Source organism: Drosophila grimshawi, unplaced genomic scaffold, assembly GCF_018153295.1.
Source record: "Drosophila grimshawi isolate 15287-2541.00 unplaced genomic scaffold, ASM1815329v1 contig_44, whole genome shotgun sequence".
Classification (NCBI taxonomy): domain Eukaryota; kingdom Metazoa; phylum Arthropoda; class Insecta; order Diptera; family Drosophilidae; genus Drosophila; species Drosophila grimshawi.
Window position 1 is genome coordinate 23392892 of NW_025063240.1, and position 19217 is coordinate 23412108.

Sequence of the window (19217 nt, forward strand, 5' to 3'; positions counted from 1 at the left end):
TAATAATAATAATAATATTATCGAGCTCTCTCAATTTCATAGTTCACAAGTACTCAAAATTTGATTTATATATGTAATTGTATTTCTCCGCTTTAGTATTTGTATTTTATTATGTTTCAATTTTATTTCGTATTATGTAGTTTTTATTAAACAGACTTGACTTTACCATGTACAACTAAGTTAAGTTTTTTTGGGCGTGGTAAGCATATGAGATCGTCTAAGATTCCAATGGCTCCTTTCTGTCAATATTTGTGTGTTTAATATCGCTTAATCTGCGACCCGAACTACCAGACGAACATAATCCAGCGGTTAGCCGTTTTCAAGTCCGAAAAATATCATAGCATACTTTTAGTCTGGGCCAAAAGGTGGAATAATAAGTGCAGCATGCTCTTAAGCATTAGGCCAGTGACACAAAACGCTGCGTACTTTATACTGCTTTTGCTCAAAATGGCAAATTGCTGTCATTTCAGGAAGGTTTTTTCGTTCAATTCACTATTGCCAGTTGAATATTGTATTTATTTTATTTTTATTTTTAATTGCTTAGAGTTAGGTTGTTGAACCGCATAGCTTTGAAACTTTTCACATATTTCAAAAACCTCGGAAACTAGAAGGCCGACCTGTAGTCCTCTCTGCAGCGATTTAACTTTAGAATCACTATAACTCTTATGACCTCTACAAGCTGACAAACTTTTCCTTAATGTGCATATGCGCATATAATTTAATATCTATAGTTTTGCTTACACTGTAGATTTTAAAAATAATTCTAGGTTTCGTTAAAGATACATTTTAAATCGGTGAAGCGACAGCATCCGTGTAATTATGTATTGCATTACATGGTCTTTTGTATATCGGCTATGAGGCGGGAAACTAGCTCACAGCACGCCTTCTGCCTGATCTTGGCCACGGCCATAACTTCCTCGTGGTTGGCCTCGTCGTCCTTCTTGTCGCTGTACTCGATGGAGCACTTGTTGGTGATCAAGCTGAATGCGAACACTTTCATATCGCAATGGCGAGCAGTGATGACCTCGTGCACCGTGGACATGCCCACTGCATCAACGCCCATCATCCGAAGTGCCTTCAGCTCTGCAATCGTTTCGTAGGTTGGGCCGCCCAGGCAGGAGTAGACGCCAACATGGATGTTCGACTCAATGCCCATCGCTTTGCCAATCTCGATCGCCTTGTTTATCAGGTCCCTGTTATATGAGTTGACCAGAGCTGGAAAACGGGGTCCAAAGCGCGGATCATTGGGTCCCTGAAGCGGACTGTTGCCAGCGAAGCCCAGCATGTTGACGTGATCGTGCATGAGCATTATGTCGCCCACAGCGAACTTGGGATTGATACCACCAGCCGCATTTGTGGCAAACAGATACTCGACGCCACAAAGCTTCATCACGCGGACCGGCATGGAGCACTTGGCCAGTGGGTAGCCCTCGTAGAAATGGAAACGCCCCTGCATGGCCATGACATTGACGCCCTCCAGAGTGCCGACAACAAGTTTACCCGCGTGCCCCTCCACTGTGGATACTGGGAAGTTAGGTATCTTCTCGTATTCAAAGACCTTAGCATCCTGGATGAGATCGGCAAGGGAACCGAGCCCCGTACCGCAAATGATTCCAATCTTTGGTCGCATGCCCGAGCCCTTCACAATGAAGTCGGCAATCTCCTGGATGACCTCGTACGGATACCTGAAAGAGGTAAAAAGCTTTATATACCCATTATAATAAGAATTAGGACAGTACATTTAAAAAATGAAAAAACAACCTGCTTGCCACAGTCAAAACAATAAAGTGAATCATATTTTCAAGACAAGTTAACTTAAATGTTTTCGATAAAAAAAAAAACACAATTAGTCTGATGGCACACAAGTTTGTACAGCGAAACATAGTATGATAAGTAAGATTACATGAAAGAATCTATGCCCAAGTGGTGCAAAGATACACAAACAATAAAAGAAAAAACCAAAAAAAAACAAGACAACTTGGGACAACCACATCAAAAATATAACATGTCTACAAACGTGTCTTCGTTCATCACGCGTAGAGCCCGAAACTCTTCGGGTGTTAGATAGCATTGGATACGGTTGTCGCTATTGCTGCAATTGTTAGAAAATTTGTAAATATATTGCTGTAAGGGATACTAAGTTATATTAAATATACGTTTTTTTTCATATCTTTATGTACCTGAAAAATGCAAAATAATTGGCTTTGTGTATTTCAGTAAGAATTTGTTTTGCTTTATTCCCATTGTATTTTTGTATTGTATTACTGACTTGCATAATTTATTTAAGCACGTGCTAACCGACTGAAATCTTCACAGAAGCTTTGTCAGCAGACGTAGCGCGATAATCCCTTTACTAAATATTCTACGCAGTGATCGCGTAGTCTGCTATTAATTGGAAAATTATAATACTTAATTTGTCGTCTCGTGAAACCGGCTATGCAAAAAAACATGGACATTTTAAGAACATTTAGACTAAAATACCTGCAGCAACCAGTTTGAATATTAATCCGAAATTAGACAAAATCAAACAAAAAACGAGACAAGACTTTATCAGTAGTTAAATGCACAACAGTCAACAGCAGAAGTGCGAATATTGCAAACAGAGGCCTCCGTCAAGATCGCTGCACACGCCCACTTTTGTAAACCAATCAACGGCGACTAGTTAATAAAGTCGGTTAACTGGGTCAAAACAAACGTTGTATAAGCAATTGGCAAATCATCACACAGACACAAAGAGATAATTTTTATCAGGTGTTAGTTGAAGCCGCAGCTGAAACTGAATCCAAGCGAATCAGTTGGGGGCATTAACACGTCATGTCGCAAGAATTATTAACATCAAATGGCTCTTAATCGTAATCTCGTATGCAGATTGAAGATGTCACGATGGTTTTTTAATAGCACAAAGTTTCAATTTAATGAGCAAACAAAAATGAGCGCTATGCGAATCGATAACAAAACAACGTTAGAAGCTGATTGGGTTCAGAATTTCTGAAATTTATAATTTATGTTTAGCTACGACGACTGTCAAGAGCTACGGACTGATATTAAATCAGCGGTAAGATCAAGGACAGTTCAGTAGCTAATTGTATTTTAATATTAAATAAACTTCGAAGACAAACCAGCTGCTTCTGGGCTTACGGGAAAATGAATCGCAAGAGCCATTTATCGGCAATCTTCCTGGAATTTTTTGGGCCAAAAATGTAAGACAAGTTTTATGCGGAATCATGTTTTCAAATTTATACGTAGTATTATAATAGAGGCTCAATCATTATTAGAAAGTATTTAATGGGCACCTATACACTTACAGTAAACTTTGAGGTGTGGGTACTACAACAGGATTACCATCGGATTGCTTATTCTCGGCACAGGCATTGCCAGATTTGTTGGGCGAACCGCTCTTGCCAGCACAGCAATCTCGAGAGCACATCCTGTTTTATTGAAACTTGTTAGTCTACAGAGTCTAGATTGGCTGCGACACGATCAGCAAGTCATCAAATTTTTTACAAAAATGAATACAAATAATACCAAAACTTTTCATTCCATGAAAAAATAATTGTGTACGTCAGGCACATTAAATATAGAACCAGGAATTGACAAATTCAAGGCCTACTCACTTCTCAACGCCCTTAAACTACATATCGATTTTTAACGGACATCTAGCTGAAGTCTATTATGTTTGTATGGAGGGAAGAGGGGCCGTGTTGTAATCACAACCAAAAAAGGTTACGTAATGCGAAACAGTAAGAGCTATCGATTCCCCATACCCTGTTGCCCTTAACCGCCCGGGTTACTTACGCGTCACTCTCCCGGTCGGCGTATTCAGCGGTTTTTTTTCCATTGGCTTGACCCTTGGCACTGTTTTTGTGATTGCCATTGCCAGTAGCCACGTCACCTTTGGAATTGTACCCAGTCATTTTGTGATGCACTTCCTTGAGGTTTCTCGGTGTTATTTTTCGATAAGAGAATGTTTGATAACTTCTGTACGAATTGCGTTTTCTTCAAAAATTCACGTATTTATGTATTTTGATTTCACAATGCGCAGATTATTAATCAGTTGTCAGATTTTATTATATATAATTCAAAACTAATTTAAAGTCAAGCGACTTGAATGCCTTCTGTTATTTCGTTGTTTGCTGTCGCAATTCACTATAATGTTCTCCGTTATTGTGATTACTCGTTTCGCGATTCAATTTCAATTTCCTAAATTCCAGTTGCCTCCTCGAGCGCACTTCGTTAATTGAGCCGCGTCGTCAGCGGCGCCTTCGCTTTTAAGCCGCTGCCAATGTTGTCGTCACCGTCGACGTCAACGTCGCTGCGCGCGTCGCTGTCCACATTTATTGTTCAACATTCAATTTAGGACCTACTGTTATTGTTGTTGTTCTTGTTGCTCTATCAACGTCATAGGCATAAACCGGAATCGTATCTACTAACTCATTCAATTAAACAAAATTTACCAAATTTCTAGAAGAAAAAAATAGAAAATAAAACACCCAACACCGATTTGATAAGAAACATTAATAAACTAAATTAATACCATGGCCGTGCCTCTAATAGCACCAATTCAAAATTTCGCCGATTAAAAATCATACCAAGTCCCATTCAAGAAAGATTGTGCTTTCCACTGATAAGATTAAAGTGCAGTAAGAAATTGCATATATATTTGCAACATATGACCTATCCCAGGTAGGCCCAGAGCTGTTACGAGTTCATAACTTTAATTTTATAAGCCACATATTCAAAGTGCGTGTTATTTTTAAACATTTGTTTTAAAACATGTCGCACATCGAATATTTGCTTGTTGTTAATAATATTTTTGCGCTTATCACAAAAGCTGTGCGCCTCAAAACAAACAACAATTTTAATTGAACGCTCAAATCATTCGATTCGTTGATAACACTCCATGGCGGTGCAATGAAAGCGCATGTTGTAATCGGAAATGCCATTAATATCACATGGCAACAGGAGGAAATAGCATATTTGCACGTATATAAGCTAAGGAACTGTCACATTTATACAATACAAAACACAATACAGTAAATATAATATATATATATATATATATATATATACTTATACACCAACAATTAAATTCAACTTCCTTGCGGGCATCATCAGTCTTATCAGGCCCACTTTGTGGGGGGTATACGTCAATAAAATTATATATTTTTCTGCTCGATTCGCATTTAGAGTAAACAACTTTATTGCATTTCTTGAGCAATACAATGCAACTTACATACATAAATGTTGATCGCATTTGATTCAAATCATTTTCGAATCTTTTAATTAAACAAAAGCTTCATTAATAGAACGAGACCATTTTGAGCTGCTCAGTTCAGATTATTCTCTAACCAATTTTAAACTGAGCTCAGAGCACAAGCAGGTAGTGGTCAATAAATGAAAAGAGTGGAAAATTTTCATTTGATAAGAAAAGATTCCATTCACATTTGGAATATTTAAGAAAATGTATTTAGTTATCTGCCGGTTGCGTCTTCGACAACGAAACGAAGAAAACTCTTGCACAGTTTCTGTAACAGACTCATTGTAGAAGATATGTTGATTTTCTGTTTGAGCGATACAGGTCGAAAATCTGTTTACAATTGGTAGAGGCAGACAGCGGCGAAGATAGGCACACGCAGATACATTCAGAAAAACACAGCAGCTGATAAGAGCGAAATCAGTTGGCAGCCAGTAATGCCTGCTCCAAATGACATCTCGATGTATTTTAATTGTACGTTTATTCTGTTTTGAGATTTGAGTATAAATCGATTGCTCAGCAGCAAGACATATATAGTATATTTATTTTTTTAGTATTACTTTGAATGATTTTAATTTTATTTGATTATTGTTATTTATTTCTGAAACTAGCCAAGTTAATTGCATTGTCATTGTTGTGATTTTTCTTGTTGTTTATGTTTAAGATCAATTCGAACCTTGATGTGCAGTTAAGAAAGGAAATACAGCACGCTCTGATTTTCGAATCTGCCTTCTTCCTTTGAAATTAAACTTATTATTAGAACCAAATAATGTTAAATATAATCTGATATCAGTCTAATATAAAAATACAAAATGAATGATCTGTGGTGGCTTGTCCCATTATTTATTGACTTCAATAAAATTATAAAAAAAAAAAACTGTTGAGTCTATATACAAAATAAATACAAAGATCATTCCAATTATACCTACTTGACGGTTTCATTAGTGTCTCACCCTAGGCATGAGTTATGAAATAAAATCAGTGACTGTTAATATGCAAGAGTAAAAATATTATGATCCAAACCCAACAGACCATTGACCCAAAAAACAATTTGACTTTGTTGCAAAAACGTTGGACTTTAAAAGCAAAATTATAAAAATTATTATCTAATGGGTAATATATTTTTATTTTTTTAAGGCAATTGCGGGTTCAACGTAATCGAACTTCATATTGGTTGACGGGAACAGTGCTACTTGGACATATCTCTGAGCCACATGATACGTTCAAAACCCTTTCTTTTTTTTATTTGGGACGGTTTTTTTCCAATGAAAAAGGCACGAATGTGTGATGTATTTTAAGTGTTAAGACATCTATAATTATTTGGTGAGTTTTTTAATGGCAGACTAGAAAATTTATACAGGTTTTTATAAAATTTGGTTTATTTTAAATGAAGTTCATCACCCGCAAACAAAGAACTGAAATTTTGTTCGAAAGTGAAGGGCACGAGATACGTCCGTAATAGTAAAATTAGAATTTAGAAGAAAAACATAATCTGAGCATCAATTTTACATGATTTCATAGGTGAGATTTCGAATTGGCGAGATGGTGGTTTATTAATTCAATATTTTCCCTATATCTTAACAGTTGTGTGACACTATGTAGAGGCGATCTTTTCAAAAGCTATTCTAAGGACTTCCGACGGGACGAGTGACTAATGCACAAACGCTGAATATGCATAGACGATCGCAGACATCCCTCATGATTAGCGATCGGAGTCTTAGAAATCAAATAGGATGATGGAGGGAGGAAATTTTATATGTACGTCGATAAGATACGTGTCCTAATTGAGTATGAAAAAGAAGTATTGTTTGGTTTTTGATAAAACGAATCAAAGTCAGTTTGTGGCGTGGCACTCGGACTATGGATACTTTAAACAAAGATATACAGAGGTTTATTGCAACATATTTAAAATGAAAAGTAAACAATAAATACACATAATACGAAAGCACGAACACGAATCTATGATTGACGCAATATAAACTCTAAATCAATATTTTACACATGTATTTTCAATATATCAATTATATGTACTTATACAAAAGAAACAGTAAAAATTAGGTACAGTCACGATAAACCATAAATATAGTGTTACACACACAAACATATGCTTGGACATAAATACTAATTAAAGTAAGACCTTTGTTTTCAACGTTTATCCCGACATATTTGCATCCCTAATCTTTGCAAGCCCCCAGTCATAAGGGAACTTATCTGACGATCTTATCGGTTTCAACTTGTAACTTAAGTACTTAAGCGAAAGGGCGTAGGCAAGGAGTGCAGGGGAAATCAGAATATAAAACTTGTCCTAAATAAAACCCCTATCTCTGTGAAAAGCTGAGTACGCCCTTCCCTAAGTGTCTTGCAAAACATATTATTTAACAAATACGAATACTTTAGCAAACATTGACGCTTCTGTTACATACTATATCTTGGCAAATACAATGCAATTTGAGATACACATAGGCTAGATGTATTATAATTGTATGCGCTAATCTTAGAATTGCACAGAGTAATCGCTACACAATATAAAGAAACGTGAGACATATTTAGCTTACGGTTATGTGTTGCAATTTGCAATTAACTTAAATGATATTACAATATATTATTATTAGTATTTGTATTATTATTATTAAACGTAAGGTATTGTGTATAATTAGATGAAACGGGATTTTGTGGCCCTTTCAAGTCTGTTCAGCGAATTCCTTAAGTGTGCTACTCGTATAATTTATCGTGTTGCATTCTCAATTCAAGTTTGTTTGTTGGATTTTGGTTTAAACGTTTTCGTATATTTCTCTTTTCATTTCACATTGTTCAATAAATTATTCATAAAAATCAGTCAGTCCAACGCATTCTCTTGTTTGACTTTGTTTTTTGTCTCTTTTTTTTTTGTTGGTGTGTTAAATTAAGATGTGTGTTTCTCGGCTCTCTTGGCTTGATGTTTTCCAGTTGTTTTACATTTTTCTTTTTCTTTGTGGTGAATACTTCATAGTTACGTCTAAGTTTCATTAATTTAAATAAGTTAAAACGTAGTACGTATAATAGATGTGTGTGTTGTACAAATAAATTATGTTTGTCTTATTAGTGACTATATAAGTATAACTGTTATATACTTGTATTCATGGTATATTTCTATATATATTATATGTATATATATATATATATATATATATATATATATATATATATATAATTTAAACGCGTTTGTTGTGGTATGCATAGATCTTATAAGTGCTATGTATGCATATATGGTTTTGGTTTTTGGCTACATTGTTTCTTAGAAACTAGAATTCAACTACTTCTTTTTGGCCGCCTTCTTTTCGGCCTTGCGTATGGCCTTTTCGCGTTCGCGACGCTCCCGCTCCATGTCCTTGCGCTCCTTTTCAATGCTCGCTTTAAGGTCCTTTAATCGTTTCTTTAATCGATTCTTATCATCGCCGCAGACGCCGAGTGTCTTAAAGTCCTTCGAGTCGAGAGTGAGCAAAGCGCCACCCTCTACGTTGTGCTCCTTGAATACAGGTATATAACGCTCCAGCTCGATGCCCATCAGCCAGTGGCCCACCTGAGCAGTACCAAAGTTTTATATTATTAATTAAAGCTTTTGGGGATCGTATGTGGTTAAAGTTTACCTGTTCCTTAGTCCATTCGTGTACGGGACCACCTTTATAATTATAACAGGCAGCGGCCGCTTTCCGATCCGAGAAACTAGAACTGGATCCAGACAGATCCAGGGTCCGGCTGGGCGAGTAACCGGGCGAAGAGCACCCCGACGACATGCTGGTGGGTGACGGAGGCCCAGTGGCGTGAGCCGATTGTGTTAGCTGCTGCTGTGGATGCTGATGGTTCTGCTGTTGCCAGGGCACTGTGCCGGGCGGGGAGAGCGATTGCGGAACAACTTGCTTAACTTTAGACGATGTATTCGATTCATTAGTTGTTAGTTAGAAGTATCAAGAGATCGAGGAAGGAAGAGAGAGAGAGAGAGAGAGAGAGAGAGAGAGAGAGCGAGAGAAAGGGAGAGAGATAAAGAGAAGTTTCTTATTATTATTACACAATTGATGTTATGCTATGCTCTATATGCACCATATGAACGGAGTGACAGAAAAATAGAGAGTATGAGTTACGGGGAGCAACACGTATAACAGTTTTGTATAATTTCTGAGAAATTCATATAATGAGAATGGCACACGTTTAATATAACAGTAAATCGTAATATATATGGCTATTAGAACAGTATGGCATGTAAAACAAGAAACGTATAACATATTTTTATGTGCACATGAAACGATGATGTCGCTTTCGATAATAGTTTTTCTTGAAGTGGGTTGAATTTTGGTTAGTGTTCTGGTTCAAGTTCTAGCAGATAATCTACGACTCGTAATTGTTGTAACCGGTTGCGGGAATTTATGTTTGAATAGTTCACCTTTTGGCTGCGCTTCGTTGACCGCCTGGCGAATCTCATTGATCAGCGTCTTGCAGTTGATCGCAGCGGCGCTTTGGCTCTTGTTGATCTCCGTGTAATCATCGCTGGAATGGCGCGAGGAGCCGTCCCCAAGCCGTCTGTAAAATTCCGAACGTATAACAGAGTTTGTAAACAGTGCGTGTTCAGTATGTATGTGTGTGTGTGTGTCTGTGTTATCAATCACCCACCTCTCACGATCGGACAATGCCTGATTGAGCTGCTCAGTGAAACTGGAGGCGGGCAACTTGCCGCCATTGGGCGTCACACGTCGCCGACTCGGATACATCCAGTTCTCACCCTGATCATTCTCCGATAGCTTATCATTAGAGCCCACAATTGAGTCGTATGAGCTGTTGAGATCACGATTGCTGTCACTGCCCCCGCCGCCTCCGGCAGTGCCAAAGGTTGTCATGCTTCCCCGATGAAAGTCATTCAATCCACCTCCATTATCGGCCGGCGATCCCAGCGTAGTCTTAAATAAACTCGATGCCTGCTGTTGTTGAAACTGTTGCTGTTGTTGTTGTTGTTGTTGCTGCTGCTGCTGCTGCTGCTGTTGCTTGCTGGGATCCTTGTGTACCTGGGCATAAAGTTGATTGATTTGAGCCTCGCGCGCTGTCGACTGATTCGATGAGCTGGACGAAGCCGATGAGGTCGAGTTCAGCAGTATGGCCGTTGTTGTGCCCAGATGCCCGTTGGAGACAGGCACGATGCCGGTGCCAATGATCGCATTCGAAGCGGGCGGATGATGCTGCAGCAGATTGTTCACATTGGCCAGCAGATGCGAGTTGCCATTGGAGAGGCTAATGCTGTCGTAGCCAGTAGTGGGCGCAGCACTCGTTGCCAAAATGAGCGGAGATTGCTGCAGTTCCGCATCCTCATCACTGTCATCCAGGGTGCAGTCGGAGCTGCGACTATTGCTTCTGCTGCGCTTGCTCAGATTGCCATTGGGCAGCAACTCAGTGGCGCCGTTTATGATGGTGTTGCTGTTGCCACCATTGGACACGTTCGACGAGGGCAGCTGGCGATTAGCTAGACCACCACGGGAGGCTTTTGTTTAGATGTTTGTTATTCGTTTCGAATTTTTGTTGTTATAATTTTTGATATTTTGTTGCAATTCATTTCGTTGTTGTTATTGATTTTTTTTTAAAATTATTTTTGGGAGAATAGCGGTGGGTGTGGAGGCGCAGCGGTGTGGGCGTGCGAAATATAAATCAAACGACCGAGAACAAATATGGAAAGCACACGCAGATAAGCAAAACACAAATAAAATTATGCATTGAACATTGAACAGTAGCAGCAAAGCGCCCAAAGCACAGTGAGAGAGTGAATGAAAAGAAGAATGACAAAAAACATTTAGCACAAGGACAAAAGCGTTTACGCTACATTAATAAACGAAACAACACTCAATCAAAAAATTCCACACACAACAAAAATAATATATAAAAAACATATTGATGAAGTGCGAGGAGCTGAATGAATAACTGATTGGTTCATTGGTTTAATAGTGCACTCACCCAGCTCGATCTTCGTTTTGTTCACGGAATTGTCGAGTAGTTCGTGTTGTGGCACAGCTGCATCCAGCTCATCCTTAACGGGCACTTTCCGTTCCACGGTTGCCGTTTTGACCCCGTCGCCATCAGGTGATAGATCCGAAATTTCCGTATCGGATAGTTCCGTTTCCAGCTTGTGGAAGAGGGGCTTTGGCGGCGTCTTACGCATCATTTGGGGTGTTAGCTTCAGAGTGGCACTGTCGTATGGCAAACCCACTGGAAAGCCGGCCTTGCGTTGTGTTTCTTGGAGCTCATGCTCCAGATTGATGACACGATCCTTGAGCTTCTTCACGAGCGCATTGTACTCGGTGTCCTTCTCCTGCAGCAGCTGCTGATAGAACTCCTCGCGATGGCACATGTCCAGCTCCCGCTGCTGATACTCGCGCACCAGTCGCTTGGCCTTGTTGTACTTTTTGTCCAGCGCCATATACTGGGCCTGCGACTGCTGCAACATGTTCTGCAGATTGGCCGCTTCCTTCTTAATGTTGCCCAGCTCCCGTTCACTTTGGCGCAGTCTCTCGCTCAGCAGTTCATTTTCATTGCCCGTCGTCTCCAGTTTGACCAACTATACGTGGAATGAGGGAATTAATCAATTAGATTTGGGTTGCGTATTTTGTCTTGTGCAATGTATGAGATGAAATGATATTGATAACGAAATAATAACAAAGAACATAAAACAAAATTGTAAAAAACCAACCTTTCTCTTAAGATTTTGTATAATTTCTTCCTTAACCATGCAACCCATTTCGCTCTGGATGGAGTAAAGTACAAATTAAATTATAAAAGAAAAGAATTAAAATCAAAATATAATAAAATAAAATATAATAATAATAAGATTAAATACTGACTACGACTAATTCGTCTACTAATGGTTTGCAAGACTCGACACATTCACATTTGAAACAATCAGCTCAAATCATTTCCAAGTTTTAGGGCTACTCCCATTTAAGCAAATTAAACATTTTTAAAAATTTAACAAATGACGAAATGGTGCTCTACGTATAATTTTTGTTTTTCTTAGAGAATCTTCATATTTTTATGACCAATTACCGCTTTATGCTGCGTTTCAATTTCCGCGTAGTAAAATTTTTTAAATTCAGCAAAAGGAGAAAAAGAGAACAAAATTTTAGCACAGTTTCAAATAGACTTTGTCATTTGAGACTTGCTGGGGGTGGTACAACATACCTCCTGTAGGAGCCGCTTAAGCGACTCCACCTCTTGTGAGTGTGTTGCCTCGACCTCCATAGGGTGCTCAACCTGTACGGGACTGGACGGTCCCTCGCAGACACTTGAATTGGCCGAAACCGGCTGTGTAGAGTCCTCTGAGTAGTCGAGCGTGCGACGGAGGTACTCTTCTTGTTGGCTAAGCGAGCAGAAGGAAGAGTTCACAAAAATGTTCTCTTAATCGTTTGAGGGTCCACTTACCGTTTAATGCGCTCTTCTTTCTCGCGGTCTGCTTGGAGACTCAGTCTAATGAGTTGGGCAACTTCCGAGTTTTCGGGATCACGTTCCCGACCAATTTGAAATTTGACTAGACCGGATGTATTGCGTAACACTGAAGCTGCATAGGCCTGGGTAACACCCACCAGACTCTTGCCATCCACCTCGATTATCTGATCGTTGACCTAAAGTGAAAATATTGCATAAACGCTATAGATATTGCAGAAAATTGACTTTACTCACTTGAATGCGTCCGTCACGTGCTGCGGCGCCGTTGTCCGTGATCGTTTTAACAAATATACCCAGTTTTTCTAAGCCAGCATCTGCGCCAACGCCCATGCCAATAATGCTGAGACCCAAACCCTCAGGACCTTTCATCAATTCAACGGGAAAGACGTGCATCTTCTCGACACGCTTCTCCAGTTCATATTCGGCCGAAGCGGCCACCGGATCAACATCTTCATTGCGGCGATCGTAGTCGGTCACAGAGAAAGTTGAGTAAACGTGTATGGGACCCGAGCTGAAGCGAACCTTTGGATTCTTTCGAACTGTGATCGGTTGATAGGAGCAGTCGTCGTCGTCAAAGTCTAGCAGACCTTTTAAATATATTGAAAGTGACGAATTAATGCAAAGGCTACAAGAAAAATAGTCAACTCGACATACCTGGCACTTCCATCCAAAAATTGCCATCCTCAAAATAATGCACGCCCGCCTCGACAAGGACCTCCTTGCTTCGAACCGGCGGATACTCCGGTATATAGAACTGGCTATCGTCCAACTCAGTGATGCCCGTGCTTAGAACCGTCGAATTGGTGGCCTGCTCAACGTCCCCTAATGAATATGTGGAGTTGTGCTTGCTGGAGATAATGCTGTCATCGATAGTGGTCGTCTGATTGAATGTGGCATCCGATTGTGTGGACTCCACGGACACAATTGACTCGTGTAGAGACTCACCGGTCACATAGGTCTGATTCAAATCGGAATATTTGCCAGCCTCGTAGCCATTATCGAGTTCAACACGGTGTGACGTTGAACTTATTAGAAGATTCTCTAAGCTACGCTTTGGCGCCTCGAGCACATCACGCAGCCACTCCGGTTCATCGTCGTCGTGCCTTGTTGTTGTTGTTGCCGTTGCAGTCGATGGTGTTGTTGTGGTTGTTGTTGGCTCTGTCTCTGTACTATCTGCCTTAGCAAAGGTGACATTCAATGCTGATGCTGATGCTGTTGTGAGTGGTGCATGTCCGATGCCGACAATGTCCACAGCCTCGACATCATCCGAATCGAAGTCGTCGTCGTCGTCCAGCTGCTGTTCTTCCTCTTCCTCTAGCGTCGTCTCTTCCTCGTCCGCGACGACCGCAGGCACAGCAGCAATTTGTATGTCCTGGGGGAGGACTGGACTGACTTTGACTGCAACTGTCGCAGGAATGTTGTCCTTCGCCGCCTTTGGTTGCTCCTGTTGCTTAATGGGATTCTTGATGCTGGTGGGCGAAGTTGCTGTGGCAACAACGGCAGCAACAGCCACGCCCACGTTGGGAGACGAGTTCAGTATCTGCTCAACTTCTTTGGCCTGTTCGTCGGATAGCAGCGACTGTTGCCTGTCAATTGAGAATACGAATACGAAAACTTTAACATTCTGTTGCATTCCATCAATCATTATCAAAAATTAACATTCTGTTGCACATACATTGTGCAACGTTCTGTTACTGTTACGAACCTGATTTTGTTTTCCAAAATGCTACAAGGCACGAGACATAAACATACATACATAAGCACATGGCAATTGTAGGACAATGGACAGAGGCAATTACGAGTTTTAATGCAAGAGCAAATCATAAATAAGAGAAATGGAAAGAACAAGGCAAAAATATATATATGTAATTATAAAAAATACTATATAAATAAATACATGCAAATCAAATTACGAGGTAAGCTTAAGTTTAAATGAATATAGACTAGACATGCACATATAAATCAAATTATTATTATTTAAAAATTAAAAACAAGAGAAATTATCATAACACAGAAGTGGTAATCTATCGTTGCATAACTAAGCTACCTTCCCTACCCATAACTATGTTGGGTATATCACAATGTTGCCCATTAAATATGATGTTTAAGTGTAATATAATAAACTCGCCCACATACAAGCGGATTTAAAATACTGTACGGAGTGTAATAAAGATGTACGGAATTCCAAATTAAACATGTACGCTTACACAAGCATGTCACGCCTGGACTGGGAAGGAGTGAGCTGAGAGGGGGAGTTGGACTGACTGAAAATATAGCGCATACGCCACGTTGCATACACAACAGCAGACACCTGAGCAGTTCAGCAGTTTTGAGCGGCGCTGCGAGACTGAGATAGAGAGACTTGTCGAATGGTAGGACGATGGCAAATTTTAGTTGCTGGGTGCATTTAACGGTTAAGTGTGTTTCGTCACTCTCGTCTGAGCGTGACGTCACGTGGTAGCAGCAGGACTCAACTATGCACAGTGTACTCTGTGCTGTGTGTATGCTCGGTAATTAGTGCCAACAATTGGCAAAGTTGTTTGGGTGGTTGTAGCCCTTAGTTGCTAATCAACTAAAATACATACACCCACACACAAGCACATTTACTTCGTGTACTTATTTTTGTTTGTTTGTTTTTATGTTGCATGTGGCATGTTGCAAGTGCTTCATTATATTGTGCATAATGAGCCAAGCTGCTGCTAGAAAACAACAACAACGCACTCCACAACTAGCAGCACAGAAGTTTAGATTTGTACCATGACAATTATTCTTGAGGATTAGACCAACTATTTTATACAGTCGCTATTAAACTGATATATTGTTGAGTTCTATTTCGTTTTATGTGTTATACTTCAATTTAAACTCCCTGATATCTGTATGTGTCATGCATTTATATGAGCTTTACAACTAAATTTAAATATTTGCCATGCAAGTTACATGGGCGACGTTTAATTGGCTTAGATTTTCCAATTCGAATCGCACCTGTCTGCGGCCGGGAACATTTCAAAATAATAATTAAAATGCTACATAAATGTTGCCGTGCAACACAATTTATGAACCATCCTAGCACTTAATGCAATGAAATTCAAAACTAACTGTTTGCAGAGTTTCTAACGTCCTTTTTTCTAGCCTAGGGGACTAAAAGTCGCTCTTAAATTTTAAACTGCTTATGCTTATGGAAGTGTATTTTATTCCCCAAAAACTAAAGAAAGGAATTTTAGAGACAACTCAACTCCAGCAAACAATGATATTCTTACTTAAAATACTTGTTTTGAAAATCAATGAAAATCAAATATTACGTGTACGACTGGAGTGAGAATTATAACCATGAAAAAAAAACTATTTGCCAAGCCCCGCAATACCAAGAATAAGTGTAAAAAAACAAGGTGTTGTTTTTGAGTTGTTCGTAAGCAAAGAAAATATTAATGTTTGCCAAAACTGCAATCACAGTTTACTGACAGTTTTTAAACAATTATAAATAGTTTAAAAATCATTACATATGTAACTTTTATCCCGATATTAACATTAAGTTGGATCTTCGTTGTTTTTGTTGGGAAAACAAACGTGAAACGAAAGAGCAACAGAAGGACGCGCGGCAAAGCCGATGTTGCTGTTGTCCTTTGTTTTTGCTATCGGTAAACACTTTTTGTTGCCCACTTATTGGGGCAATGCACATTGGGAGAAGTCACACATGAGAAAATGACGTAAAGTTAAACAAACACGTGTGTGTGGATGTGGAAAACAAGGTCAATGCGTATTGTTTTGTCACACGATTTTAATTCATTTAGATAACAACAAAACATGCAACGTGGCAACCACAATGAAATTAAGAGCATTCATTGTGCCACAAAAGAGCAGCCCAAGTAATTGCTAACCACACTCAAAATCACTCTGTCGCTCTCTCTCTCTCTCAATTTGGTATTGTTGAGTGCATTTTTAGTTTATTTTGAGTGCAATTTGCAAGGTTGCGTCTCAATAACCACTCACACGCGATGACGTCAGACGCCAGACTCTCAGCCATTGTGATAAATATAATAAAATCATTGTGCTTTGCTTTACTATTTCCTAGCCTCTTAAAGAGGGCAGCTGTAGCTGCAGCTTTTCTACTTTGATAATGGAAGGCAGTTAACTTTTTAAAGCACCTTTGTGTAAAGACTGTGATTTGCAGCCTGGTTTTGAGCTTGAAGCCTCTGCCACCCCCTCAAAAAATAGAGGGGCGAGGAGTTAAGGTGAACGCTGACACTGTTTGAATGAACACAAACTCAATTCGCAAATATCTTTGACAAACGCATTGTAAGTACGTATGGATGATGGATCGGATAATCGTTTTAGAAATTCGAACATGTTTCAATTCAAATAAATTCAAATTATAATTGCAAACACGTACGTCATGCCAGATTACATTTCCAAGAACAGACGCTGCACACCAAAATACGCATCGAGTAAATCACAAATGGCACAGACCTGACATACTCTACACAGTGTGGAGTGAAATGGTGGCAGCGGAACAGCGTTCGAAATATCAGATACACAACAATTATAATTGAGCTATACTTAACTTCCATTAACATTATAACGCATATCGACAAAAGAGCAGTAATTTGTGTGTAGGGTCCAATTTGACGCCTTTCTCTATATATCATTTTTTTTGCAAAGTTTCAAAGTGCTTTACAGAATAAAATGGAAGCTTGCCACGTGCATCAGCTTCCGTCATCAGGCTGCAAGCAAGGCAGTCAACGGGGCAGCTATAGAAATAAGCAGGAAGTGAAGCGGTAACAAGGGAAGCGCAGGAAGGCTGCTGTGCTATGCTGTGAAGGGACCTCTTTATATTTGCTTCACTTCAATTAGGAATTCTTATTTGCATTTTAGTTATATTTCTCATTTTCCACGTAGCGCATTGCATTACAAAAAAATCGAGAATTTGCCCTGGACTGAGGCTCAGTTGGTAAACATGAAGCTTAACAACCATAAAAAGTACTAAAGAAACGATTGAACTACGACTTAAACTAAAGTGACTAATGGCAACTAAACTGTCCAAGTGCTTCTCTTCACACATTCAGAATTTATCCAGCAAACTGCATTCCATGCAAATGGAAGCCAGCAATAACTTGGCCAGGCGACATGTGTCAAGGACAAACGCATTTGGGTCCCACAACTGGGCGAATTGCCAAAAACAAACTGGGACTTAAAACCCTCTCCACTTCTCTAAGAGTGCCTAAAAGGGAAATGAGCATCGCCCGAGGCTCTGCACTTGAGGTGTCTTTTTGACAAGGACATCGTCCATATTTTGTACTTAGTTTGGACTTTTGGCAACGGCTTGACGATATAAATTCATGAACAATCACCACGAGTTACAGTAGTGGGGAAGTTTTTAATTTTAGCATTGGATATTCAACAGTTTAGGATGGATGCTCTGCAATAGGTTGCTGCAGCAAAATTCCATTTCATCAATTTGTTTCAGCATTTTGTAAATTTTTTTTGGGTTTCCCCTCGGAAAGCAATATCAATTGAAATTTATTTTTATCACTTATTTTCATAAGCCCTAATCGTCCTTTACTGTCACCATATTCCAAATTGCAATATCTTTTGCAACCATTTGGCGCAGGTGTCTTTGCAATTTAAATTAAATCGGCTTGGGAGGCGCGATTGCAAAAATTAACTTGACCCAATGAAATTAGAAAGAGCAATAGCAGCCAGAAGAGTTGGAAGAGAGGCCGGAATTGTCGTCTGAAATTATGTGTGAGGGGTTGCTGCTGCATATACATTAAATGGTTTGTCCTTTTTTATATATTTATGTTTTATTTAAAATAAGCGAATGAAACTTTAAATGTTTTTCTGTTATAAATTTGACAATGGCAAGTTTTAGTTTTGGCCAAATGTTAAAAGGAGTAGTAGAAATAAAGATGACAGCAACTGTTTGTCTGGGTTAAACGAAAAACTTGTCTCGTGTGGCTTGTTTGCAACCATAGAAATTTAACAGAAGACTAACGAGCCACATAAAGTCAGAGCAGTTGCATCAGTGATATTGTGGGCTAAAATGCTGGGGCCATAAAACAGAGCTTCACCATAAGAATATATTGAACTGTTAACTATTCTTTGGCCGTCAACAGACTGTTGACAATAATCCTCATCGTATTTTGCACCTACCAAATAAAATGATGGGAATTCGATTTTCTTTAGATACTTTTTTTTACTTTCGTGAGCATTTGGTGCGCGCCTGAAATAATAATTATAGCTCGACAATTTATTCACACGCGACGTATATACAATGGCTTAATAAATCAACTGTTTTTTTCTCGTATCGATAAAAGTGAACTTTGTTATTTTTCGCTGGGTTTCGACTTTTCAATATTGTTATGCTTACGCGCAAAATGAACGGAAGTTTGAAAGAAGTTTAGCAACGCAACAGCAAAGCGACAGGCGAACGAATGGCGGCCATGTGATTGGGTTACTTGAATTCTTGCAGGCAACAACAGCTGCTGCTTATGCTGCAAACTGTACAAGCAAC

General features: G+C 39.3%; 2 protein-coding genes across 14 annotated transcripts in view; both read right to left on the reverse strand.

Moving 5' to 3' along the window:
• Nucleotides 1-502: 502 nt before the first annotated feature.
• LOC6556749 (purine nucleoside phosphorylase) lies at nt 503-4239 on the reverse strand. 3 transcript variants are annotated; one of them, XM_032741118.1, is made up of 3 exons: nt 3796-4239; nt 2018-2092; nt 503-1685 (listed from the first exon to the last, which is right to left on the reverse strand). In XM_032741118.1, exons 1-3 carry the CDS (start codon nt 3912-3914, stop codon nt 830-832), a joined length of 1050 nt encoding a protein of 349 aa, XP_032597009.1. In that variant the 5' UTR covers nt 3915-4239; the 3' UTR covers nt 503-829. The 3 variants fall into 3 exon arrangements, with proteins under 3 accessions (XP_032597009.1, XP_032597018.1, XP_032597015.1); XM_032741127.1 differs by lacking the exon at nt 2018-2092; XM_032741124.2 differs by lacking the exons at nt 2018-2092; nt 3796-4239 and adding an exon at nt 3306-3552.
• A 2331-nt stretch (nt 4240-6570) lies between these two features.
• LOC6556740 overlaps nt 6571-19217 on the reverse strand; it is a 33883-nt gene continuing 21236 nt past the window's right edge. The window contains exons 4-14 of one of the 11 annotated variants that reach the window (XM_032742801.2): nt 14415-14435; nt 13364-14295; nt 12944-13296; nt 12686-12885; nt 12446-12623; nt 12311-12319; nt 11225-11825; nt 9899-10757; nt 9672-9808; nt 8881-9113; nt 7073-8813 (exon numbers count right to left, since the gene is read on the reverse strand). In XM_032742801.2, the coding sequence (XP_032598692.1) occupies nt 8547-8813; nt 8881-9113; nt 9672-9808; nt 9899-10757; nt 11225-11825; nt 12311-12319; nt 12446-12623; nt 12686-12885; nt 12944-13296; nt 13364-14295; nt 14415-14435 (3790 nt within the window). In that variant the 3' untranslated portion in view covers nt 7073-8546. Of the gene's footprint in view, nt 7035-7072; nt 8814-8880; nt 9156-9671; nt 9809-9898; nt 10758-11224; nt 11826-11957; nt 12012-12310; nt 12320-12445; nt 12624-12685; nt 12886-12943; nt 13297-13363; nt 14296-14414; nt 14436-19217 lie in introns of those variants that run through there. The other 10 variants (XM_032742799.2, XM_032742796.2, XM_032742798.2 and 7 more) reach the window with 10 other exon arrangements.

What these genes read in the sequence shown, in the direction of transcription:
- LOC6556749 (XM_032741118.1), bottom strand. Translation starts at nt 3,914, where the DNA reads ATGACTGGGTACAATTCCAAAGGTGACGTGGCTACTGGCAATGGCAAT. An exon ending in GCCGACCGGGAGAGTGACGC is followed by an intron (nt 2,093 to 3,795) that starts GTAAGTAACCCG and finishes TAACAATTGCAG; the next exon opens with CAATAGCGACAACCGTATCC. An exon ending in CGCGTGATGAACGAAGACAC is followed by an intron (nt 1,686 to 2,017) that starts GTTTGTAGACAT and finishes TACCTCTTTCAG; the next exon opens with GTATCCGTACGAGGTCATCC.